Source organism: Colias philodice, chromosome 15 (genome assembly GCF_061535455.1).
Source record: "Colias philodice isolate Cphi_HAF_F1 chromosome 15, ilColPhil1 Martin Lab GWU primary, whole genome shotgun sequence".
In the NCBI taxonomy this organism is placed as follows: domain Eukaryota; kingdom Metazoa; phylum Arthropoda; class Insecta; order Lepidoptera; family Pieridae; genus Colias; species Colias philodice.
Window position 1 is genome coordinate 5,788,330 of NC_143100.1, and position 27,868 is coordinate 5,816,197.

Genomic DNA, 27,868 nt, shown 5'->3' on the forward strand with positions numbered 1-27,868 from the left:
CTCTCCTTCTTCCTGTTTTATTTGTTGAAACATATACCTTTCGATAAATAAAAACACAAACTCAACATTTACTCATTCAATAAGACCTCTTCTAGAAGCTCCTTTGAACCGTCGCAACATAGTTTCACGCTTTACCACCAATTCGGAAAGCATCATCCATGAATGGAACCGGCAAGAAACCCTTTAGCTATTCCTCTAACATCATGACAATATTACATTTAATTTAACATATAACATAATGATGATGCCAAAGAACTGTCCCGTGGATCCCACGCGACAAGCCTCCATGGCTTTTTATTCTCCATAATACATATTATATTCCTTAATGCTGCAATAGGCTCACTGAACTAATACGTTTTATATTTAAGTTTTAAAATTACCAATACTAAACTCTTTAATTCTATCAGGAGTTTTATTGTAAAAGAGTACAATATCTTGACCCATTAGAGAGCCGGAAAATAGCATGTCAATTTTATTTTGTTCCTTATGTGATAACAATGTCTATCTCCTTCTCTTGCGTATTATTGCAGTATTATTGCGTACATTTAAAACGTTATTAAAATTTAATTATATACTGTGAAGTTACAGTAAGGATGCCAGTATCTCTTAGTGAGTCCCGCGCACGCAATTTATATAAATGCGTATGGGCCATTTGTGCAATATAAGAACAGTTTCAATATCTGCTGCCAAGCGCCATAGTAACCATATGTCATGAAAGTAGTTAATAATCCAATCTAGTCGTATCTTTATACGTGAAATGATGCCTCATGTTCCGAACTGTACGCAGCTGAGCTGGTTCTAGCAGCGGCAGTGCTAACATAGACTCCCCACTGTAGCTTCTCGTCTTATTTTCCTATAGCTGTGGCAAATAACTACACCGACTCCTTCAGAATCAGTTACATATATTTCAGGTAGACTGTAAATAGTCTCCTGTAACTCAGATCCACCTAACAATAACAAAGTGGCCCTATTTTTTTCGGCGCCTTTCGCGCGTCCAAGAAAATCCAAGAACACCTTTTCCATCTTTTCCAACAAAAAGCAAGTGTTGCATTGTCATCTTCTAGGTCGAGTATACCAGGAGGGAAAGTAAGTTAGTCATTCTTTAGTCCAATAGGGACAACCTAAAATCAGGTTTGATTTTATGTGATAACACCGGTAGGTACGTATTTATTTATTATTTATATAAGGCACAGTTACAGGATATAATCCACAAACATTTAAATCAACTTACTAAATTAATCAGTATTAAGATTACAACCCAATTAAAACTGCACGCAACATTTAAATCATTACAATAACATAAACAAGTGAATACAGTAACTATATACCATCATTAATTGACGACGCGGTTGGCGCAGTGGTAAAAGCAACTGCCTACTGAGCCGACGGTCCCGGGTTCGATCCCCGGTCAGGGCAAATATTTGTGTGATGAACTCAATTATTTGTTTTTGGGTCTGGGTGTTATTATCTATATATGTATTTATAATATTATATTTATCGTCGCCTAGTACCCACAACACAAGCCTTTGAGCTTACTGTGGGACTAGGTCGATATGTGTAATAATGTCCTATAATATTTATTTATTTATTATTTATTATTTTATTAATTATTAAGTCAAATGTTTTATCAATATATCACACAAAAAGTACTCATTAAAATTACAAGAAATGTTGTGTGGTTTTATGAAACCACGGTAAAAGTGAAACTTGCTTTATACCTCGACCTCGGTAGCCGACCGTCACGCGGCATGCGCTACACAGACCAAAAAGATTGAGACGATGTAATAAAAGTTTCACTTTAAAAATGGTCTGTATGCTTTACATTAATATAATGAAGGCTCATACTGCCTACTGCTAACAAACAACATACAATATACGTATAGTTTACATTTTAAAATGAGGCCTATACAGCTATCGCAAATTCAAGACGAACGGCCCGTCCTGCTCAGACTACTTTTACATAAGGTTTGGAGGGCCCGTACAGCCTACATAACCAATTACGCAGGATTTACAATTTATGAAGGCTCATACAGTCTATATAAACAATTACGTACAATTTACTATTCATGAAGGTTCATATAGCCTATATAACAAATAACGCACGATTTACAATTTATGAAGGCTCGTACAGCCTATGTCACCAATCACGCACGATTTACATTTAATGAAGGCTCGTACTGCCTATACAACCAATCACGCACGATTTACATTTAATGAAGGCTCGTACTGCCTATACAACCAATCACGCACGATTTACATTTAACGAAGGCTCGTACTGCCTATACAACCAATCACGCACGATTTACATTTAATGAAGGCTCGTACTGCCTATACAACCAATCACGCACGATTTACATTTTTAATGAAGGCTCGTACTGCCTATAAACCAATCACGCACGATTTACATTTTTAATGAAGGCTCGTACTGCCTATACAACCAATCACGCACGATTTACATTTAATGAAGGCTCGTACTGCCTATACAACCAATCACGCACGATTTACATTTAATGAAGGCTCGTACTGCCTATACAACCAATCACGCACGATTTACATTTTTAATGAAGGCTCGTACTGCCTATAAACCAATCACGCACGATTTACATTTTTAATGAAGGCTCGTACTGCCTATAAACCAATCACGCACGATTTACATTTAATGAAGGCTCGTACTGCCTATACAACCAATCACGCACGATTTACATTTAATGAAGGCTCGTACTGCCTATATATCTTGCATAAACCAATAATTTTATTCATTATTTTTATTTTAAACTAGCTTCCGCCCACGACCCCGTACGTGCATAACCGTCTTTCCCCGCTCCCGCAAGACTTTCGGGAAATCCTTTCTCAGCGGACGCCTACGTCCTAACATCCACCTGCATGCCAAATTTCAGCCCGATACGTCCAGTGGTTTGGGCTGCGCGCCGATAGATCACTTGACAGACACACAGTCACCCTTGAGCCTTGTATATATAAATTTGATTTGCACCCAGTGTGCAGTCTCGTCTAACTTGAAGATGAATAGGTTACATTTCAGTTTATAGTCGCAAAAATATATATTTTTTTTTTATTATTTGACAGTCAGTTCTCTGTGTATCTGTTAGCTCCAATCGATTCTTACATAATATGGCGGCATCTATTGACTGGATTGAGTAAGTATTCAATAGATGGCGCTATTTAATAATTAGAAGACTACGCGTTTGACCGTTCATATTCATAATTAAGACAACTTCTGTCGGGTCAGCCAGTATGTATATATTGATCGAATATAAAATTAATATTTACAATTGCATACTTAATTTTAAGCGAAATACGTAGATCAAGCGTAGATCAATTATAAAGTTATATTATCTTTCTTTTGGATACCTACTACTTACATAATTTTATTTCATTTAGTCGGTACACAATTCGCTATAAGATACTACAGTACAGTTAATAGATTTTGTATCCAGTAAGTATAAGTTGTAGTAGGTACCTAGATAAAACTTCCGACTTAATACTCTAAATAGTTTTATGGCCATACAAATGTGTACAGCGGGTACTGTGCAGTGTGCACGCGTAAAGAGTGTAATAATAATAAATAATAAAAATACTTTATTGTACACACAGATGAAGTTGACAGAAAGACAATAAATAACAGCAAAAGAGGTTAAGGTACAGTAGGCGGATATTATATGAATTAAGTATGTATATTTGAACAGCTAATACGTAGAAGAGGAATAAGTTATGTCTTCATTTACTTTTTACGACAACATATTATAATATAAACAAATATAAATTATGTCTATCATACAGTGTCATAATATACGTAATATTTATTAGAATAATTCAATTAATGGTTGCTGCTTTGCGGTAATCCTTTTTGCCGCTATTGCTATTTCTTCTTTTTAATTTTATTTGATTATTAAGAATTGCATTTTTTTCTTTATGGTGGCACATAAAGTCTTCTATTTCGAAACAAAATGATCATGTCATATTTATTAATTGTTCTGATACCGACTATATTATAAAATATAATTATTATTTATAATAAGTAGTTACAGCCCTATAAATGTACTGTATATTATTTACTATTATAAAACAGAGCTCAGCAATTACATAATTAAATCATAATATTTAATACAATCTACAAAATTTATGATACAAAATCATTGGCCGCTTTGTTTGGCTTATTTATCCTCATGTGGGTAACTACATAATATATGTAATAACTTTCGCAGACAGTGCACGTACTTAGCACCGCGTAGCTTTAGTGTCACGCTCTGCTCATGTCATACCGATTGACTAGTGCCTCGCTAAGCAAAGCCCTATACACCAAAGCGTAGCCTAAAAACTCGCAAACCATTAACTTAAGAACTATTGCATTACCATTTACCACCGATCCCTGATAAGTATGCAAATACTGAACCAAATCTGCCCGTTCAAAATGGGTTAAAATCTAGTCTGAAGGACTAACTTAATACAAGTAGGTGAAGCTATTAAGATCATGTTATAAAGAAAAATCATTTAGCAGAATATCATTGTTTGTGTCATGAGTATATAAGTAAGAATTATCATAATACAATAATTTTGTACACGCTAGGTTTTTTCCTAACTAATAATATCCGTTTTACAATAATTATGTACTCAAATACATTAAAAAAGCAAATATTTCATCTGAAGCTAATATAAATTTTATGAAAATTATAACGTTAGACGTCAAGCGTCTGAGTAGGTACACCCAGCGCTGGCGCTTCACGCTTGGTAATCTGTTTAGCGGTATACAGTAGTTACTGCGCATTACAACCATATAAAATATACTGGTACAACACGTTTGACATAATATTAGCGCGGCGTCAGGTTAGTGTTACGTTAAGTTTAGTGCCTTGACGTCGCGTACGTAAGTAGGTAAGCATCCTATGTGTCAAACTCAAAGCCTAAATCATGATTATCGCTTACGACTTGAACAAAAGGAAAACGTAACGTAATAACATTAGTAATCTACCTCCCTTTTTTTATAAATTCTAAGAATAATTATTTAAAATTATAGGTCTGACCTTTATCCTCGTCGCCAAATGTAGATACGTGTTCACACTCGTATACGCAATGGATGGGAATGGCTCGTTACGTCGCCAGTAACTAGGGTAAACACACGTCCGCTCACGCCTGATGCTGCTGCGTGACTGTGCTCCCCACTACCCGCGAACCCGAGACATCCGGGGATATAGTACCTATACTTTACTCAAACACTACAGTAAGTAAATAATAATTCAGTGAGTTTGTCTGGAGAGTCGCGGGGGCTATTGCGTTATGGAGTAGGTACCTAGTCATTGACTTCAAAGAATTATGAACGGCGTCAGAAATGTCCCTCTCGACAATATTTCGTATTTCTATCTAAATATAGACAAACTTAAATAAATCGGACTACAAATCTCAATGGGCCTAAATTTCACGCCGATCTTGTTCTTATAAAATCGTACTCGATAAAATAGAAAAAATTCTTATACTGTACAAAATAAAAAAAAAACTGGCCAAGTGCGAATCGGAGTCATTCACACCTAAAGTTCCGTATAAACCTATTTTTAATCCGTTGCGAAGGACGAAATTTGCGAAAATTTGCAGCATAAACGGCTGTAAAACTTTACCGCTTTACGGCTAAGATTATTTTCACAGCTTTAAAAAAACAGTCTGATAAATCCACGCGTTCTTTAAAAATAAAACCTGCCAAGTGCGAGTCGGACTCGCGCACCGAGGGCTCGGAACAAACCTACTTTTTATTATGTTGTAACGATTTATGAAATTTATGGTTTGGATAAGGGGGTGGGTAAGGTTAGGTTTGTATTTTTTAAAACTACACAGAAATAGGAGCCACACGAAGTGTGGCTCCATAGGCTCACGGCCGTCTTTTTGTAGAATTTTGGAAAAAGACGTATTTCGGCACATTACAAAGTGCCGGCCGTTTGTAATACGGCGGATTATACAATCCGACTGCGACATGTACACGGGGACAGGCGGGACGAGGAGACTGATTACTTACCAAATGAAAATTTGATTTGATTGAATATAAGTTGATTTAAGAAATTTTAATTAAGTATTAAGATAATGAAGGCGTAGGGATGTGACGACCCCATCACCCCCGGCCCCGGTTGGCATATCTACAATAGATATCCCAACCGTGCAGTCAGTCACCCCGCAGGGCACCTTGTGGCGAGGTGTCGGGGATAAGCGACCCCGCGGGAACCGAGCGCTCCCGTGGGAGGTCCCTGTCCTCACCTCTGGACTGTCCCAGTGGCAGTTCGGAGTGAACAATGACGAGGTTTAGGATCCCCCACCTCTGGCTTGCCTTTGTTGGCCGTCCAGAGTGGAGCCGCCGTGTCGGCGTAATAGCGGGGAAACCCGCTCCGGGCCTGCGGGCCCGCGATGGTGAAACCGGTGCCGCACCTCTCTACACCCCTAGCCGTTCAGCTGATGTTGCCCCCTTGTTGCCATTCTCGGTAACCTTTTTGGGAGCCCATCGACCGAACTGGCGAGTCACCGTCTGCCATTATTTTCAATTTTTAATATTGAAAAGGCAGACGTCCATAGTCCCCATAGAACCAATATACCAGTCCATCTAACACCCCCTTCCATAACCCAGTTTTGTTCATTTCCATTTTTCTGCAATAGTCCTACATTGGCCGCGGACTGCCCAGGGCTGTATCTCTATAGTGCAGTCATGGGCAGGCTGCGGCTGGTGTCCCACAACACATTAAATTCTCTAAAGGGCCTCTGCGTGTTGGACCTGTGTCCCAACGTAAGCCTCCCAAAGGACCGGGTATCTTCCTTCTGGTGGTACCCGTGTATTATGGAAAGATAATGATAATATTATTATTATTTTACGGTAAGACTAAGTATTAGCCGATTATCTCAATAAGTGCTATTATAAATAATAATAATAGTTTAAAAAAACTAAAAAACACGCTTTTTATAGAAAACCGAACTAAAAAATAGAAAATTTTATCAAATTAGTGTATTGTCATCGGTCCTCAATAAATCTACAAAGTTTGAACGAAATCTAACCGTTTAAAGTGGGTCAAAATCGCGCCCAAAGAAGTCGGTTACAAACATACAAACATACAGGTGAAGCTAATATAAAGCGTGTAAAAAGACACTCGGGGACTGCCGCGGTAAAGCTATTGCATGCTATGCCTTCAAGCCACACCTCCGCGCCCGTCGGAGTGGGGAGCGTGAGGTTTTTCGTTACGCAATTTTTGGATTCGGTCCCCGCGCTCAAGGCCCGCGAATCGCGATAGAAGCTATTAGTACGAGATCCGCCTGCAGGATCAGTGCGTTCATCGGTTTTTTGCTGAAAACCGAATTTTTATGTATATTTATAAGTAGCTTTCCACCCGCGGCATCGCCCGCGCAGTCAAAGAAAAACCCGCATAGTTCCCGTTCCCGTGGGATTTCCGGGATAAAACCTATCCTATGTCCTTTCTCGAGTATCAAAATATCTCTATACGAAATTTAATGCAAATTGGTTCAGTAGTTAAGGCGTGATTGATTAACAGACAGACAGACAGAGTTACTTTCGCATTTATAATATTAGTATGGATTAGGAGAATATAATATTATATCGACTAGGTTGCCAGTCAAAATGTGGCCGCAAGCATGTTTAATTAAAATTTTTCTAATCGGTTTTTGGGAAAAAAATTCGTTCACTTGTTTTTTGAATAAAATGTAGTCTACATCACGTCAATTAATGATATAAAAATTCTAAAAAATCACGGTTGCCGCTTTTCACCTGGCCGCAACATCTTGGCAGCCTGGTGCAAACAGGTATGATTTCGATTCATTTTTACGTTCATAACGCACATATTTTATGAATCATATAGGGTGGATGTACCACTAGTTGACCATTTAAGCGGTTTTATCTTTAGCTATATATAAAAAACGGGTTATTTGTTTTACGTTCAATGTTATTTTTGGGACACAGATAATTGAATACTCACTGTAACTATTGTTCTTAATATCAATTTGATAACCTTCAAAGGTTTTATGAAAACTACTCTGAAAGTTATTTCTGCTAAAAACACCATTACTTGACCACTGATCACCAATATCTGACCATCATTACTCTAAAAGTTGACCATTTTCAAAATGGACAAAATGTCCTTCTTCGAACATTAGTTTTGTTTAATAAATAAATATATTATTTAATAAATAAAGATAGGTTGATGAAATCAAACCACTTGGTCACGGAAATCAAGTGGACAACTCAAGGTTAATAATATTCTCGGCCCCGAAACCTGACCAACTAAGTTCGGTATAAAAATCTTACGGTGGTCAGCTTTTGGAAATATGCAACATAAAGCTATGACTTAACTACGGCTTATATTATGGTTTGTTAAATTAGGTATAAGCACAAACCAAAGCAAGTATTTCTTAGCAAAATATAAAGAACCAAGAGCTGACCATACTGGTCAACAATAGGCGAAAAATTGTTTTCGTTGCTCCAAAAGATAACCAGGCCGCTAAAAATCATGAAAAACTGTTCATGCCAAAAATGAAGCCGAAAGTCTATAACAGAATGGTTCAACATTATGCCTATAACAAGACATATAAAGAGTAATCGATTGCATTCAAGATAAATTAAGATTTCCCAATCAACTCCCGATAAAAAACTCTTAGTAAAAAATGTGATTACTTACGGGGCACCTACTTAAAACATCTTCGTGTTGAAAAAATGTCAATATTTCTGACCAATGGCAGCAAGGTTTGTTTTTATTTTATAGATGATGTTGCTTTATAGAAAAAACAATAAACTATCATCTGGGGCTGCCGTATTTTCTTAATTGGCGCGTTTATTTGAATTTCGGTCATGTATTGGCGCTTGGTCAGCTAGTGGTACATTGACCCTATCAAATTAAAGCTAGTTTTTTTCTATTTATTATCATATATGGTTGCCTAATTAAATCCGGCCGCAAATAAGGGTTGCCGGCTGTTAAAGATGTTGAATATTTAAGGTTGAGTGTTGCGGCCAAATTTTGACTGGTCATTTCACATTCACAAACACACACACGACAAATCATTTAGTTACTTTATACCCACAATATTTCCTAATATGTACGATATTGGAATTGGAAGATTATATACATTTCCTAGGATATCTAGATGCATTAAATAGTTTATTAAACAATACATATTTTATACATTTTCTAAATGGTATCGGAATTGTACACATTTCCTAGGATTTGTAATTTGTATACAATTCCTTGATTTCATACATTTCTGGTAACATACTTATATACAGGATGTAATCGTTAAGTGTGCACAGGCGATTATTCCATAACTATTACAGATATCAAAAATCTTTAAACTGATATTGAAAGTACTATACCTAATGAGTAAAAGGACAATAATAACTTGTTAGAAATAAAACGAGAAATATCTAAAAATGTTACATGAAACGCTCCCGTACATTTTATTTCCCATACATTTTGTATTCAAAGCAAATGTTCGAGATGACATCCTCGATTTGGAAAACCATTGTATTCCACATCGAGCTCTATTTACAGTCTCTAAATGAACTTTCATTAAAATTTGCGAAGTAATTAAGCACAAAATCAAATAAAAAAGCAAAACCTTTCATATTAAATGTTTGGAATAGTCATATTTCATACTAAATGTATGGGAGCGTTTCATGTAATATATTTAGATATTTCTCGTTTTATTTTTAAAAAGTTATTATTGTTATTTTATTAGATATAGTACTTTCAATATCAGTTTAAAGTTTTCTGATATCTGTTATAGTTACGGAATAATCGCCTGTGCACACTTAACGATTACACCCTGTTTAAGCACATCAACATCCCCATTCCCCATACCTAGCGTCTAGTGGGATAGCGCATTCAAACCCGTGTCTTGCGTGAAAGGCGCTTGTTCGAAGATTATTTCATCACTTAAATTATTAATATTTACATCGGAAATTCTTTTTCTCTTTTTTGTATTTTACATTACCAATTTTTCGTTGCCTTTTTCGTGCTTTTTCTAACGCGGTTGTGGGAAGAGCCTTCTTCGAGTTCGAGCAAGTTGCGATTATTAAAGACAAATTATTGAGAAACAGAATATATAAGCCATTAACACGCGCGGCCGGATCCATTTGGGGAATATGATATTAATTAATGGAGGAAGGATGTGTTAATTTTAATCCGACTTCAAATATGCTCAAGAGATTTAACTCCGAGAAAATGTACGGAAATGCTGAAGACGCAAGTGGAGATGCTAATTCAGTCATGGAAGCAATTGTTGAATTATTATAAATGTTAATTGATTGTATTTAAATCAATAAATATTTTTCTAAGCACTGGGGGTTTTTTCTCAAAATACTCACATTTTAGGGAGCTTTCGGGTGAGATTTGGGGAGAATGCTGGATCATCATCTGGCAACACTGATATGAAGTGTCAATTGTCATCAACTCATCAGTCATCACTATTCAATATCAGACTCCAGACGTCAGCTGTTGTAATTGTGTTATTTGCTTTTGTTTTTTAAATATTTTTATCAGTTTATTGGTTAAAGAGCATTGAGATTTCAGTTCAATGACCAATCTGTAACTAGTTAGAAGTAGCACAACGAAGACGTTTGCACTTTATGTGTTTGTACTAATTTAAAAAATGAAGGCAAAAACTGGACTTACAAGGCTCCACAACTGTTACATTCTTCGTGAAAGTCAAATAATTAAAGAGGACCTACTTATTCGAGGAGGAAAAATTGTAAGCCCAGAGGAAGTTTTTTATGTGGAACAGGTAGACGCCGACGAAACTATTGACTGTGATAACTTGCTTATTGCTCCAGGATTTATTGATATTCAAATTAATGGTAAGTTCGGTCAATTTAAATAACTAGAACTTTGTTTAGTTATTATATTTTTATTTATTGTATATTTTGTTTTTAGGTGGATGGGGAGTAGACTTTTCCTACGATTCCGAAAGTGTAAAAGAAGGAGTTAATAAAGTGGCAAAAGAATTATTAAGCCATGGAGTAACATCATTTTGCCCCACTATGGTGACATCTGAAAAGGAAAAATATTCAAAAATTTTACCAAAAATACAGAAAACTCAAGGAAGCAAAAATGGTGCAACTGTTCTAGGTGTACATCTTGAAGGCCCTTTCATAAGTTTAGCAAAAAAAGGTGCACACTCACCAGAGCTTATTAGAAATCCAGAAAAGGTATTTCCTTGTTTACTTATTACATTTTGTTTACTTTCTCAAGTACTTGATGATGGGTTTGTTACTATACATATTAAAGCTTTTTTTTTATAACTAACTACCAACATATTCTTTTAATTCTTCCACTAACAGAAAGCTACAAAAATATATTTATTAGTGAAAATCTGGTAGAAAGTTATGACTTTAAAATAACACACAATATTATTTGAAAAACATATTTTTCTTTAGTTTTAGTGTTATTTTTAGCATTTTATTCAGAAACTCTCAACTTCAGAAATAATATAAATACAAACAATCAACATATAGATAGCACTTATCATTGACCTAGTTTATGTGAAACCAAACTTATAGATAATTAATGTATTGTTATCTTGTTTATTAAAATACTTATTTATGACACACATTGCAACCCCTTTATTAAATGGCCAAAATAAAATATAATGCATTTTTCAAATATAAATAATTTAGATTACATTCTTAATTGTATTTAAAACATTCCTCTGAATAATTATTTAATTTACAAGAAGCACTGTTTACTAATAAATTTCACCTTTTGCAGGGTATTGATTCAATCCTCGATGTTTATGGTACATTAGACAATGTTGTTATAGTAACCATTGCTCCAGAACTGCCTGGAGCTTTGAAGGCCATAAAAAGTTTAACTGAAATGGGTATAAAAGTAGCCCTCGGTCACACAGAAGCAAGCCTTGCTCAAAGTGAAGAGGGGGTGAAGCATGGAGCAAACTTAATCACACATTTATTTAATGCTATGTTGCCAGTAAGTAAAGAATGCCTACCTTTTATAAATCAGTTTTGCTTGAATGCTTCCAACTATCGGAACCAGTTATTTAATGAAGAGCCTAGCCAATTAATGGCGCCGTTTAATTAATAGCCTGAATGGTATCTAGCCATATTGCTCAATAAACTGAACTGGCATGCTGGTGCTTAAGAAACATACTGTTCGTTAATTTAAACAGTATTTAACTCAATTTTCTTTATTTACTAACTACTTACAGTTCCATCATCGTGACCCCGGACTAGTTGGTCTGCTAGCATCATCCACAGAAAAGCAGGTATATTATGGAATAATATCTGATGGCATCCATACTCACCCAGCAGCACTAAGAATTGCCTGTAGAACCAATCCTGAAGGTAAAACTTAACCATATCATACAATTCAAAATCAATTTCACAAGAATTTACTTAATAATTGTTATTACCCAATGTTTTTTGTAGAAAAGTCTACATTGATAAGTTAAAATTATAGTAAAGTAACTTTCTGTTCCTAAAATATGCCATAAAACTATTTTTTTAAATATCATCTGCACTTTATCCACTCACAATACTTATGTTGTTACATTAAAGGATTAGTACTAGTGAGCGACGCAGTTGCAGCCCAAGGATTACCAAATGGAACCTTCCGAATTGGCCCTCAAACTGTTAGTGTAGAAAATGGTTGGGCTTATGTAGCTGGAACAAAGACCTTATGTGGCAGCACTATGGCATTGGACCAGTGTGTCAAAACCTTTAAAAAAGCTACTGGTAAGTTGATTATTGATAGGCAGACATTTCTTTTCTCTTGGATCTATATAATTTTGTTTGCTATACAACAGAAAGTAGATGATCTATATGTCCTTAAAATAAACGCCATGAGACTAAATTTTTTTGTCTAATTTAATATTTGTATCATCCCTGTCTTAAGTATAATTATATGAAATGAATGAAAATAATGATATTATTTTTCTACAGACTGCTCTCTCGAATACGCCTTAGAAGCTGCGTCCTTACACCCCGCAAAAGCATTGGGAATAGATGATAGAAAGGGAAAACTGAATTTCGGCTATGATGCCGATTTCGTATTTTTACATTCCAAGACATTGCAAGTTATGTCTACTTGGATTGCTGGTGAATGCGTTTATAAAGCTTCATAATTTATTATATTGTTACCATTTTGTGATATAAGAATATAGCACCAAGTGCATCATTTATTTTACATTTTTATTATACATTTTATACAAAAAAATGTTTTATTTCGAATTTCTTTAATATATTTAAGTTAATGCCTAATGTAAGCATAATAGGAATAGGTAATTTGAAAATAAAACCCTCATCGTAGTGGCATGGAAAATCTTTATTGAAGTAAATATATTTATAAAGTCAGTACAATTTAAGTTCAATAGTTTCCAAAAATATTAAAGTGCAGGTTGCTGATCACCTGGCAATGTTAAATATGATTATTTCTTAATTAAAATACAAGCTAATATTGAGAAAACTGTAATATGTGAATAATAACATGTATATACCTAAATAAAATCATGACAAAAATATATTTTAGGCAGGCTCTGAATTACACTGCTCTGTGCTGTTGTTATCCTGGCCACAGTTCACGAATAATAAACTTAATAATTAATAAAAACCGCAAGAGTCACGTGAAAATTTGCACTCGCTATAAAAAGAAACGAGTTCAACAACATCAAATTCTCAAGTAACATCGGCGGAGAGACACCTCGCGAAAGCAAGACGCGCACGCAGCGAGCGAGGCCCCAGTGTCAACGCAGTACATCCTATTCGATTGCTCTAATATTTAAATCGATCAATTCCTGCCAGTATTTACGACTTGAACCCGACAAACTATTTGCACGTCTTGCTTTTACAACAAAATAATTTACAAACTACGCAATGTATATTCATGTATACAATATTACTAAGTGTATGAATGTATAATAATGTAAATACTATTTAATGAAAAACAAAATAATATCATGGAATATTCAAAGAGCCAAAATATTTGAGATTATCTCTACCTCAATACCATTATCTTCTAAGATCTAGGCACAATGCTGCAGAAAATTCTGTATGTAATATATAACAATATTTTTCGTTGACTGTGGGGCAAAACCTTCTAATTTGTTCAGTCAACACCACCGCACAAGGTACGCTGAAGACATTATTTAAACTGCCATTATTCGTAACATGTTAGTCGCTCTATGTAAAAGATATGTGCTTTTAGCAGTCTGTGAATAAAATGTGAAATTAATCGATTATTAAAATATAGAAAAACACAAGTTAGTAGAGGAGCAGTTAGAATAATGATTTCAGAGCCTGATATCCGTGTGCCGATGCTGCTGGGCCCCGCAACTTGCTCCGCGCAAGCTGCCACGAAGGCAAACAACTACATCTAACAATAGAATTTTAACGTTATAATGTTTTCAAATCTTTACGGAGGGTATTGTCGGTTAGATATATGCTTTTCGTGTTAATACCGGTCCACTTCGATACATACATTCCACGTGGACTAACACCTAAGTTTAAAATACTTTTAAACAGAATAAAATTATTGAGCAATATATTCTTATGAGAATATAGTAGACATTTGCTCGGTTGCACCAACTCTACGGAAATATTATGTAATCCTAATATCAAATGCCAATGCACACTCCACAAATGTCATTTTATAAATAAGATTAAATTAATAAGCATTAAAAAGAAATCTTTGGATCAAAAATAAAATATGCATTTGGAACATGCACCATTCATACAAACAAATTACTAAAATTTCAGTGTTATAAACATAAAAATGACAAGAAACTTAAAATTGTAACTTATAATATACTTATAACTAATTGAAAAAAAAAAAAACAAAGCCATTATACCGTAAAATTAAGAACAATACAGATGATAATTCTAGTAAAATGAGAACATTCTCACATTACGAAATATGAAGCAAAATGTTTGGTGTTATTAGTAAAGTACTATAGTCTATTACATAGTTGTTAGAATCAAAAGCAGAGCGTTTTTGCTTTTAACAAAAATCGTAATGTGAGAAACAGATTCGTTATGATATGTTTTATTTTACTGAACAATTTTCAAGAATATCTAAATGGCCGCTTATGTGAAAAATTATGCTTATAGTTAAACAATCAAATTCAAAAATAAGTCACTACAATACGTAAATACCAAGAATTGTATATTAAAATATTTGTACTTTTACTGACTAAAGGAAAAAACATTGGCAACTGCTAATAATCCTACAATTGTAAAAAAAATAACTTGTATAATGTAGATTGAAAATGGTCATCTCAAATTCGTTCACTCTATGTGGAATGCAATTAGAATTCTTTAACAATATTAAAAGGTATAATAATATATTAAATTTTTATAATCAGCTCAACAATGTATATAATCTATAATAATTTAAAAGCCTAGATCCAAACTGTGATATTTATTGCACAAGCACTCTGTGGCTTATAATTCCAAAGGGAATAGAGCTCACAACCTTATTTATTTTGGTTTTTGAACAGTGGAGAGACCAAACTAATATGGCGGTGGTAAGGTGGGTGAACATTGAACAAGTCTAAATGCGCGAACAATTAACGTTAATCTACTATTTCTAATGACACAATAAAATCGTTTCTATGACAATTGAAATCGTTAACAATATGGCCCCTTCGGGGACGTATGCGGCAAACATATACGATCACTGTACCCGATAGTCAAGCAGGTGATCAGCTGTCTGTGTCCTAACCTGAACGCACGTCTTGTAACGAAGCTGGCCGAACCCTACTCACGGTCTATTAGCACGGTCCTAAAGTGATTTCGGTAACAAGTCACGTCCCACACTCCACCGAAAACTCGAGCTGTGCTTGGTGCCACAAAATAGGCAATACGCCCACCTCCAATAGGGAGGGTAACATGAGAGCTCACCTTGTGCGCTGCGAACCCTACCAATACCACATTGTGTAGCACTAACCTTGTACAGATGCGCGACGCGGACGCGCGGCAACACGTTCTGAATAGAAGCGGCCGGTTCCAGCGTCGCAAACCATACAACCTTAATGCCATACAACGTCTTTACTACATCTACTGAATTTATTGCTGGATACATAAGGGAATATAGATTCAAGAGAAATATATTTACCAAAAATTGCTTTAAGTGTATATAGGTAACTTTTAAGATTTCCAAGAAAGGCTACTGTAATGTACTCTAATGATACAATTATTATCGTGTAACGTCAATGGACAATAGATACCATTTGACCTGCCATTACCCCATGACTTAGTGCTTACTCGTTACAGCAAGAATGTACAGCCAAAGAGATGCAGCGAATATCCGCTACCCTGCCTCGCTAATAATTTCTAAACGACACCACCACTGACAAACATCTCAAACCGTTCTTTGTATACTTCAATAATTGAAAAGTACTAATCCCTACAAAAAACCTCTACTTCGACACCTACATAAGATACATGGCAAGAACAAAAGGAAACATTGACAACAAGTTTACATAAAATTAAAATTAAGATAATAATTATAAAAATGATAATACTTCCGAACATACGGCCCAATAAACGTAGAAGCCGATGCGATAGTAATTGGAAAAAGGACAATATTTAACTTCAAATTTATAAATATTGAAATTCACACATAAAATAGTATAATTTGTAAAATTATCCAAAACTTATCACACCACTTTTTAATAATTTTATGCAACCCTAAGCAATATTATTATTATTAGCGTCAAACGCTCCCTTTGGGGCTCCCTATTTTGTTGTATTTTCTGTTAATTATATGTCACTAACACACAATAATTTTGATCAATGGACAACAAATAAAAGTATTGAACATTATAATAATATTAAAACCCTGAATATTAATAAAACAAAAAAAATTGGCAACAATTAGTAACTAATTTTTACAAATATTTATACAATAAAATAATTACTATGTGCATGCACAAATATCGTAAGAAAATAATTTGGCAGTAAAAATTCGTAACTCTAAAGGCCTAACGCACTGGCCATAAATACTATTCAAAGATAGGCCCGGGACTTCTAATTAAAAAAATACAGTAAAATGAAAAAAATAAGAGTATTAATCACACATTTTAATCCGCAGGGTTTTGCAGACCCATTTATTTACTTAATTAAAATAATAAAGAAAATAAAATTCCCTAATACTATCGGGACAAAAAATCCTGAAACAAATAACTTAAAAACAATAAGAAAAATAAACCCAAAAGTTACTCACTAATAAATAAAGGATTCAAGACTCAACGTCAAAATTCAACTTATCACTGGATCTGACCGACAAAGCTCGCGATTCCCAACAACCCGGAGGTCGCAGCCAATTTGTATGCGCAGCAGTTTTTCAATATTTTTCGTCTGTTGGTACATTATTTCTCTCTATTATTGCTTATATCACATTAAATGTTTCTAATGTATTGAATTTTCTTAAACTGCTCCAATACACAACAAATAAACAAATATTACTAATTAAGTACATACATTAGATTACGATATACTATTATAGAAGTGAATTGCTACGATAATAACGTGTATATTGAATGATAATATGGCTCAGCAATATTCCTTCATCGGCGAAAGATTTGGTTAATGCAAATATAATAATGATGTATATAGTTTCATTATCAATCACCTTATATTAAGGAATTCAGGAACTTAAACATTTGAAGCCTATTCAAATACCATGAGGTTCTTTGTCTTTGCAATTCTAATTTTATATTAGGGGAGCTAGAGAGCATTGTATAAAATAATATATAAACAAAATATCACACTCAATTATAGGTGGTCTGTATAAGTACTCATAAATTTTGAAGAATGAAAAAATACTGATCATGAAACAATGGAATCTCCGCATATCTCCATAAATTGTAATGTTCCATAAAATATTTTGCGCACATGCAACTTTGCGAGAAATAAATTTGTAAATACAAAAAATTTAATACTTATGCCTCAAACTGTTTGGAAGACTAGTGATGACGAATTGCGTTGAGAAAACCATTATTTCACTAATCAATATTTTACCAAATATACCGTAATATTTAAGTAGTTTCACTGGTGACATTAAAATTGTTAAGTTAAGTTATATAGACAATCATCTACTGTCTAGTTTAATGAACAATTATTTTCAAAAATTTTAAACGTGGATCGCTATAAAAATATATACTTTGGCGAACAGTAATTTTGAAGATATTTTGTAGAAATAAAATTGGTTTATGATGGCACATTCATGAATATATGTAAACGTGTCTTCGAACTTCGATATCATTAGCCTAGTATTTGTTCAACATTAATCGATATTATAGTAGGTATTACAAGCAGCCTTCAAACCTGCTAATCAAGTTTGTGACATATTATTTGAAAAAGTTACTAATGCCTATGTAAAAGGGAATAACAAATGTCGAATATTCATATAAGTTACACATGAAGATGCCACATAAACGTTTTTCTTCCTAATTGTATACCACTCGTTATATAATGTATACATATATAATTTCAAGTTTAATATTTACAGTGGTTTTTCATTTACACTTTTAACTTCCAAACGTTAAATATTAACCAAATTTTATATTATGTTTGCTTAATAGCCTAAACCATGAAAAATCTTGAATATAGGCTCTCAAAACAAGAGTACATGGAAAAACATTTTGTATAGACACAAGAATTTCTGTAAAAGGTAAATATATTTTAACGGACAATATATAATATTGTATAAGCGATTAACCTAAACTAGATGGCACGTTATTTTAGTGTCGCCTCCTTTGGTCAAAAGACTAAAAATATTTTTAACAATAAACTCAATTGTGCGTTAAACACATGACAATACTTGAATAATTATTGCTCGAAATAGTAAATACGGCAATAAAAATACTTGTTGTCAGTGAAATAGTCTACAATGAATGCAAGTAAGTTTCGATAACATTACAAGTTTCGTCTGAATGAGGCGACACCCCCACGCAGACCCCTAATTGACATGTAATTATTAACTTCACTCGAACTAGGAACCATACCAGCTGCTAATTTAGAAATAAAATTATAATAAATCCAGTCAGCCGCTAGAAATGTTTGAAAGTATTAACGAAACTCATACTCGACAGGATTTATAGCAAAACAATTTATATTTATGAAAATTCAATTTTGATAATTAATAAAATTCGTTGCATCTTTCGAGAATAATTATCACTGTCGAACACTAACGCACTACACAAACTCCACCAAGTATGAATTCCCTCAATATTGAAGCGTTTGTATAAATATCGACTGGATGTGTAAATAAAAATGATATTAGCCTAAACTTTGGATTTTCTGTTACTATAACTAAATGCAACGATAAAAAAAAGATATTAACCAAAAAAAATACGCAATGTTTCAGTACTTTGGGATTAATAATAAAATTATCCAATAGCAGTGACACCGATTCAATTACTTAACAATTCTAAATTCCACAAAATAAGGTGACAGTAACCGAGATTAATAGGATAGCCAGGATCACTGTGGTATACACTGCGAATGGACATAATGAGACTAACGTGAATTCAACATAATAAAAAACAACAAATAAGTAGTCAAATACTGTTAAGCAAAAATGTTAAGCTTTGTAAAATCAGCAATTAAAATATAAAATATAGGGAATAAATGTGAGATCTTGTAGTATGCAGACTTACAGCCATCGAGTAGTTCCTCAGACAATATAAAGGGTGTTGAGGACTAGAACATGATGATTATTCTTAGCCAGAGTGACAATATAACCTTCAGATGTTATCTTCAAACCGCAGCAGCGAGATACCTGCCGAGACACATTCATATTTCAAGTTAAATACATTGATTTAATAATATCTATTTATATAAAACTAGCGGTCAGCCCCGGCTTCGCCCATGGTACATATTTCACAATAAAAGGTAGCCTATGTTCATTCTCCGGGTCTAAAGATTATCTGTAATATCAAAATCGAATGAATAATATGAATATCGAATGAATGAATAGATGAATGTGATAGACAAATTATTTGGATAGTTCAGAAGTATATGTACAGCCTACCCGGTGAAAAGTACCCAGTAAATAATTTTTAGGCACCCACCTTGACATAAGGGCACTCGAACTCGGACACCAGCACGCCGTCGCGCGAGAACACGGCCACGTGGAACTTGTTCCCGTGCGAGTCGCCGATGAGCACGTCGCCCGCGTCCGACACGTCGATGCCGTTCGGGAAGTTGGTCACGTTCTCGCAGCCGATGCGCCGCAGGAACCGGCCCTCGTCGTCGAACACGACCACGCAGTGCCCCTTGAAGTCGCACACGTAGAACTCCTTGCCTGAAACAGTGGTGGGGAAACGAGTTCCAATCAAATATTGAAGCCAATCAAATCACTACATAGTATAAAACAAAGTCGCTTTCTCTGTCCCTATGTCCCTTTGTATGCTTAAATCTTTGAAACTTCGCAACGGATTTTGATACGGTTTTTTTTAACAGATAGAGTGATTCAAGAGGAAGGTTTAACTACATAAAAAAAAAAACTGCAATTACATACAAAATGAATGTGATGACTAAAAATAAAAGACATTATGTATAATGTATATTAACCATCCAAAAAATTAGTGAGTAAAGCAGAAACAGAAAATTATCAGCAATATAATAACAAATCATTTTTGGTATCTTTATAAGAACTTTATAACTATAAATCATCATTATGTTTTGAATACCTGAACTCTTTAGATTCCTTGATTACAATCTGTATAAACTAATGTTTTAGCAACAGCATCACATTACATAACCATTATCTTCAATACTCACCACTAATAGCAATATCGGATGGTTCCCTCATACACTCACTGCAATCAAACCAGCTCATAAGGTCGCCTTCTTCCGATAGGATAAACACGGTCGGTGTGACACTGTCCACGGCAACTATAAGGCCCTCGGCTGTCACAGCCAGACCGGCCACAATATCAATGAAGCGAACCTACAAAATTTATAACATTAGGTACCTGTACAGCTTGCTGTAAATAATAAAATCAAAATTATTAATTTTTATCACAAACATTAGATAAAGTCGGGAAAAGTATTTGCTGTATTGCCTTATTTATAAAGCAATTATTAAAATGTTACTTTTTTAAAAGTACTACATATATAAAAAAAATAACATACAGCAATTTTTTTCAAGAAGTGTCCATTTTTGGTGAAGATTTGCATTCGGGATCGTTCATTGCCACGGTCGCAAACAACGAACTTTCCTGTGGCGCGGACAACGGCTACTTTGCGAGGATACCACAGCTGACCCTCTTCTTTGCCGGGAACTCCGAAGTTGAACTTATGATTTCCAGACTTATCAAACACCTGAAAATATTACATATTGTAGCAAAATTTTCACGCCAAACGCACGCAGAATTAAAAAAAGGAAGGCTAAAAAACCTACTGTAATGCGGTGGTTATTTGTATCAGCAACAATGATATCTTCGTCGTTTCCTAGGCAGAATCCATGAGGGGAGTTAAACTGCCCCTTTCCTCCACCAAGCTGGCCAAATTTAAATCGAATATGCATTGGTGTTGCTTTGGTAGCGCGCACGAGGGGTGCTGGCGGAGCAACTAAAGCTGCTTCTTCAGCGGCTGTTAACAGCGGCCTACCGGGAGATACACCACGAGGCCCAACAGAGCTAATACTGCTGACTGCACCAACTCCTCCATAGCCATTCACTTCTGAAAAATAAAAATAAAATTATGCTCTACTCTTTTTTAATAAAAAAGATCTTTACAGCATAGATGTGTATTGCAGATTAATAGATTTTCAGGCTGTAAAATAATGCTAACCTGTATTCAGTCCAAGTTTAGCAAGTGCTTGCAAATTATTATATGCTTGAGGCGAGTTCAAATCCCCGGCAAGCAACTCCGCCAGAGTAAACGATGGAGCTGGAGACGCATGGGTGGGCGGTGCAACGTCTTTTTCGGCAATGCTTGCTAATTGTTGCAAGTTATATTCAACCATTGATGGCAAAGCAGGAACGCCTCCAACGCCAGTGACAGCTCCAACACCAGGTACATTATTGACATTGACTACTCCAGGCAGGACGCCGGTATTCGCAACTGGCCCCACACCAGGCACGGAGCCAACGCCAGGAACACCCATTGTTGGAACGCCGCCCACTCCGGGTACTCCTACCATTCCAACTCCGGAAACTCCTGTTACACGACGAACATTACCCAGTGGAAAATCGTCAAACACTGGAGCATTAGTTACAGACACAGCAGGCGAGTGAGCATTAGACGCCACGGATACAATAGCGGACGATTCACTGAGACGTTTTCTCTCCTCGGCTTTGGTTGCTTCAGTGCGAAAAGTTCCAAATGTTTCATCAGTTACGGCATCGAATTTTTCCATCTTTGTGACAAATTCTAAAGAGTAATCAACATCAAATTCAGGAGCTCCTTCCAAAAGACGTGCAAATTGCGATGCGACGGTTTTCTTAAGCATCACTATCTCTGTTCCATCACCACGTCGTAGCAGTCGCGCCGCGAACTTGCAAGCACAATCAATGCGCTGCACTGTTTTGTCAACGCGGTCGAACAAATCCATTACTTTCAATTCTCGCTCCTTGTGTAAACGCTCCAGTTCTTCGAGAGCTTTTTCGCGTCGTCTTTCTAATGCTGCTTTATAAGCATGAAATGCTTCATTAATGACATTCTCTGCCTCATCACGTTGGCGTTGTAAGTCACCCAAAGCATCATCGAGTCTGGCTGAAGCACTTCCAGCAGTAACGGCACGCGCATTTCCTTCGACGATAAAGTTACGTAATTCAGCACGAAGATTGGGTTCGGCATCCACTATACGTTCACAACGATGTTCACCCACCTTATGGTCGACAGTGAGGCATTCAGTACAAGCGCCAACTTCACATTCGCAACAATAAAACTTGAGGCTTTCTCCTACGTGGCGACTACAGAATATCGGCTTATGCACGGCCGACTTTTCCTTAGATGATCTTAGTGCATCGAAAGGTACTACGCGATGATTTTCAAAACACCTCATGAACTCGTGAGCTGAATTGCAATTGGAGCACAAGAAATGAGAGCAATCTGTGCATCGAGCTACAGCAGGTTCCTTACTTTTGCAGCAAGTACAAACCACAGACTGATCCATAGACGAAACATCCAGGATATTAGTGATTACATAATCAGATGGTAGGGATGCAGCTCCTCCAGCAGGTATCTAGTAAAAAAAAACAATATACATAAAAACTTCATTAATAACAGAAGTTTTATTTTTAAATTAGTAAATAATAAATACCTTTGTTTCTTGCTTGCACAGAGGGCATTCAACTGCTAGATCATACTTAAGGGAATCCCCAGCTTCATTAACCATCAATTTGTCTATGCATGCTTCACAGAATACATGAAGACATGATAATACTCGAGGACTGCACAACTTATTGCTACAAAAATATTAAAATTATATTTTCTTAGCACTAACATTTACTGCTTAATGCATAGACAATCATTGCCCCTAATAATACAAAAAGGGTGATGTTGACTTACCAACAGTTGATAATAATAAAGATCTTTTAAAAACTAAGCATAAGGTACCTGAAGAGTTATCCTTTATTAGCTTGATAATAACAAATTTGAACTTAAATCCAAATTTTTATTTTATTTACTCAGTATTAAACTAAAATGTTGTATTAAATTCTACTTCACTTCAATAAAAGGATTAAACAACACGTGCATATAACACTTCAGGTACCTCATACTGAGAGGACATACAAATAATTAATTGTATTTATAAATAAATAAAAAATATAAAGAAATGTACATCTTTTACTCACTCGCAAATTTTGCAATTTTGTTCTTGCTTGCCACTATCAGTAGATTCTAAAGAACCTTCATCCCCCAAGCTAACAAGACCATCCCCGTATAGATCCCCATTAATCTCCTCCATTTTAACTTACAAATAACCCTTGTATATAATGTATATTTTTTTTTTCACTTCAAACAACAAGTATCTGCAACAAAAATGCATAAATGTTTAAAATGTATGTAGAAAACAAAGCAGATTAATTGTTTTAAACATCCCACTAGAACTTACTATTACTTATAAATTACTTAAATAGTAGGATCACTTAGTAATCCCTAACTCACTTAGATTTTTTTCACCTAAATTTTCATTCAACCTAATACATATCTTGCCATTAAATATAACATTGAAATAGAGAGACAACACACTATATCTAAAGTCAAGAGACAAAATTATGTTTAGTTCCTAATAAAGATATTATACAAAAGAAAGAGAGGATAATTGTTTATTCACATCTATGATTTTTTTTTTGTTCTTTAGAATTTCAATGGCATTGATTGAAAATTGAAATAGCATAAGTATGTAAGACAGAGCATGTATACTTACATAATTTTAAATGAAAAATCAATTGTCAAGAGTTATGAAAAAAGCAAATAATATTGTTTTCCAAATAAGAGATAAACCTATTACTTGCCATACAATATTCTGTGTTATTTTCACAAGTTCAGAACATTTTTTTTTTTTTCATTATACCTCAAATTCCTATACATTTTAACACAAATAACTTGGTAAAGAGAAAAAATTTATATAGATATTATAAACACTATTTATTTATTCTTATTAGAATTAAATCAGATTATAAATAATAACTGGGCTTATGAACTAAAAAACAAACAAACAGCTATTGAATTTTGATCTTACAATCACAAATACCCAACATTTATTGTACTTGAACAATAATGTTATTGTTTAAATGCTAAACATAATCTATTGATCATAAACTAAATGCTGCAGTGAATTACAACAACAAAAAATCATCAGAAGCATCAGAATATTTGGTGACTATAGATGTTGGATTATATGTCTTGGATGATTTCAAAGAATTAAAAGTTGTTTATTGTAACATCTTTATTATTTTAAATAAGCTCAAATCTTAAAGTTGATCAAGATCCTGGTTTCAAGGCTAGATTATATAATATTAATTTAAAAGCTATCAATAAAGCTTAAATCTCTTCTAGTTTAATTACAGTAACTATATATGAATAGGACTAGTTTAAAATATGTAGTTAAATTATACAGTAGTGGAAATTGAATTGAATATAGTTGTCGGCACGTAACTTGGCCACTTTTTAACATAGTGGGGGAAGCTTGCGCATATAAAAATGTACTAATACTTGATGCGCAAACTTCCCCCACCATGCTACTTTTTTGCCAAGAAGTTTGCCAGGCGCTATACCTTTAGCTTTGCCTTAACTAAACTGAAATGATTGTTGTACCTACAGGCAAGAAATCATGTTGACATCTTTAAATGTAAATTCATATTATGTTAATACTGATAAATCAGTAAGTTATTTGTTTTAACATAGATTGAAATTTATTAACTAATTGTTTAGTTAAGGTGTTGTCACCTTTATAAATGGTCAAATTAGGTATAAAACATAGTTTAAATTAATATCAATATTTTATTCCTTGTATAAATAGGTATTATATAATAAGTAGTTTAATAGAATAAAGAAAGCTTAATGAAACCTAAAAAAATATTACCTATACAAACTTAAGAACCATGATTCTCAAGTCAAGAGAATATCAATGCACACATGTCCATGTATAACATGTTTAACTAGTATAAAAAATGTTTTATATTAATTGAAATATACTAAAACATATCATTAGGAATTATTTTTAAAATACTACCGATAAGAAATTATTATATTAGCGACACTAAAAGGGATCTTCCCTTCAAGCTATTATGTACCTATAGGTACATGTATGTTGGAAATGTAAAAATACATTTCTAGGCAAAAATTTTCATAAAAAAAGTATTTTTTACAAAACCGAACAATAGTCGATAACTAATGAAGCACACAAAAAAGATTGGGAACCTTTAATAATGGTTTAAATTTAAACTAGGGACATCTACCAAAAACGCAATGCAGCATGCATACTGCAGACAATGGCGAAAGTAAAATATTTGAAAAAATAGTTATTAAAATAAATGGATATGACGAATATAAAGCTTAAATTATATTAAATAATTACTAACCTTCAACAGTTAATATTTTGCTTTAAAATAGACGATCAACGCAGAATGTTCTACCACGCCGTAACTATGAAAATATTCATCACTATGTAAATAAATAAAAAATGAGCATCAAGCTTCAACAGACTTTAATTAAAATAGTATGTATCTTCGATGAATTAAAACTAAAGTTTTGTCACGTTCTCATTTTAAAAAGACCAATGAATACATTACTGCATAGTATTGATTTTATTCGTTCACTTCGTAGTTCGTTGCGCTAAGTGCTCTAGTCAAGGGTTACCACTTAGAAATTTTCAATTTTCATATTTTCATAGACTAGCAATACTTTTTAAAATTAAATAATAATTATTAATGCACCGATTTAATCACGATTTACTGATTGTATTGTGGGAGATAATATAAGAAATATGTGGCAGATGAATTATAGAAATATGAATTAACATTAACTACCCTAAAATATCAATAATCTATATAATATATAAAAGAAAGTCGTGTTAGTTACTCCACTTATACCTCAAGAACGGCTGAACCGATTTAGCTGAAAATTGGCCTGTAGTTTAGAGCCAGGAGAAGGACACGGGCGAAGCCGGGGCGGACCACTAGTTATCAATAATTATGCCTTAACAAAATAATATCATCTGTTCTTTATTTCGTTAGAAGTCTTTCTGTGAATAGAATACGCAGTTTTTAGACAAACATTTTTATAAAATTACAATATTGTGTTGGGTTTTTAAAACAATATTACAATAAATATCAAAAACTTTTACATTCTTTCACTTGGTAATTCGAATGCCTAGCGTTTTCTTCACGCACCGCGAGCCGAGCTCCGAGCCGTGACCATCGTCCACAAACTATATTAAAGCCCATTTAAAGCTCAACAGACAGACAGCTCAACAAAATAATTCAACAACGTAACCTAATAACGATGGCATAGAATAATATTATGTTATTTTGTTTTGTTAGAACTGCACATTTTTTTAACTTTTTTCAATTACAATTACATATTATATTTGTAATTATAATGACCGATATGAGTAATTTTAATAATTGATTTTACTAATAAACCATTCTAAACATAATATACATATATAATTTCTAAATCATAACACAATCAACATATAAATATAATTTCTAAATCTTAATTCACTTTAATCGTTTTTTTAGGCAGGTTACCCCCCTACAATGATAAAATTGATAGACGTCAAAATATGTTGCAAAATAAAATTAGCTCCAAGTTCCAATAAACACGACCGTAGCATTTGTGTCATACATTCACGCGCAGATTTGCCCTCGTACTTGTCGCCGGTGAAAAATTCCGGTGGGTGGGCGCGCCAGTGAATATGATTACAACATGTTCTCTTAAAGGCCATAAAGAAGTTTATTCATGAATTTCTCATTTCCAAACAAGTGATAATGCTGTAGAGGAAGTGTAGAGGTTTTGTTACTGTTCATCACAGATAAATACTAATTAATCATTTATGGTTATCCAGCTTGTTTTAACTGTGGTTATATCTTTGTCTATATAATATCGCGTATATATCGTCTGTGGTAATTGTCATTAGGCTCAGTGGCTGTGGAGTGGCCGTAGACGGAGAATCCAATAGACACCGGCAATGCGTGTCGCAGAAAGGGATAGAAAAGATTACGTCACAATATTTAGGGTTACCGTATGAGGGAAAATTTACCCCACAATTTGTAAGATACAAATCTCTCAATATCATTATTCACATAAGTGGATAATAATGAGATATCCACATAATGATATTATGTAGATACATACTTACATGTCTATACTTAATATTATAAAGAGGAAAGGTTTGTAATTATGTAT

At 34.2% G+C, this 27,868-nt stretch overlaps 2 protein-coding genes across 2 annotated transcripts; one reads left to right on the plus strand and one right to left on the minus strand.

Annotated features, from left to right (window-relative positions):
- Window positions 1-10,449: 10,449 nt before the first annotated feature.
- On the plus strand, window positions 10,450-13,182 carry LOC149482233 (N-acetylglucosamine-6-phosphate deacetylase). The gene is made up of 6 exons (XM_089703976.1): window positions 10,450-10,843; window positions 10,920-11,194; window positions 11,754-11,972; window positions 12,211-12,346; window positions 12,560-12,736; window positions 12,944-13,182. Exons 1-6 carry the CDS (start codon window positions 10,639-10,641, stop codon window positions 13,123-13,125), a joined length of 1,194 nt encoding a protein of 397 aa, XP_089560102.1. The 5' UTR covers window positions 10,450-10,638; the 3' UTR covers window positions 13,126-13,182.
- A 125-nt stretch (window positions 13,183-13,307) lies between these two features.
- On the minus strand, window positions 13,308-26,299 carry mei-P26 (E3 ubiquitin-protein ligase meiotic P26). Its single transcript, XM_089703975.1, has 9 exons — window positions 26,041-26,299; window positions 23,809-23,985; window positions 23,274-23,418; window positions 21,800-23,195; window positions 21,408-21,688; window positions 21,140-21,328; window positions 20,786-20,954; window positions 20,074-20,306; window positions 13,308-19,781 (listed from the first exon to the last, which is right to left on the minus strand). The coding sequence occupies exons 2-9, from the start codon at window positions 23,919-23,921 to the stop codon at window positions 19,677-19,679; spliced, it is 2,631 nt and encodes an 876-aa protein (XP_089560101.1). The 5' UTR covers window positions 23,922-23,985; window positions 26,041-26,299; the 3' UTR covers window positions 13,308-19,676.
- Between the last annotated feature and the right edge of the window lie 1,569 nt (window positions 26,300-27,868).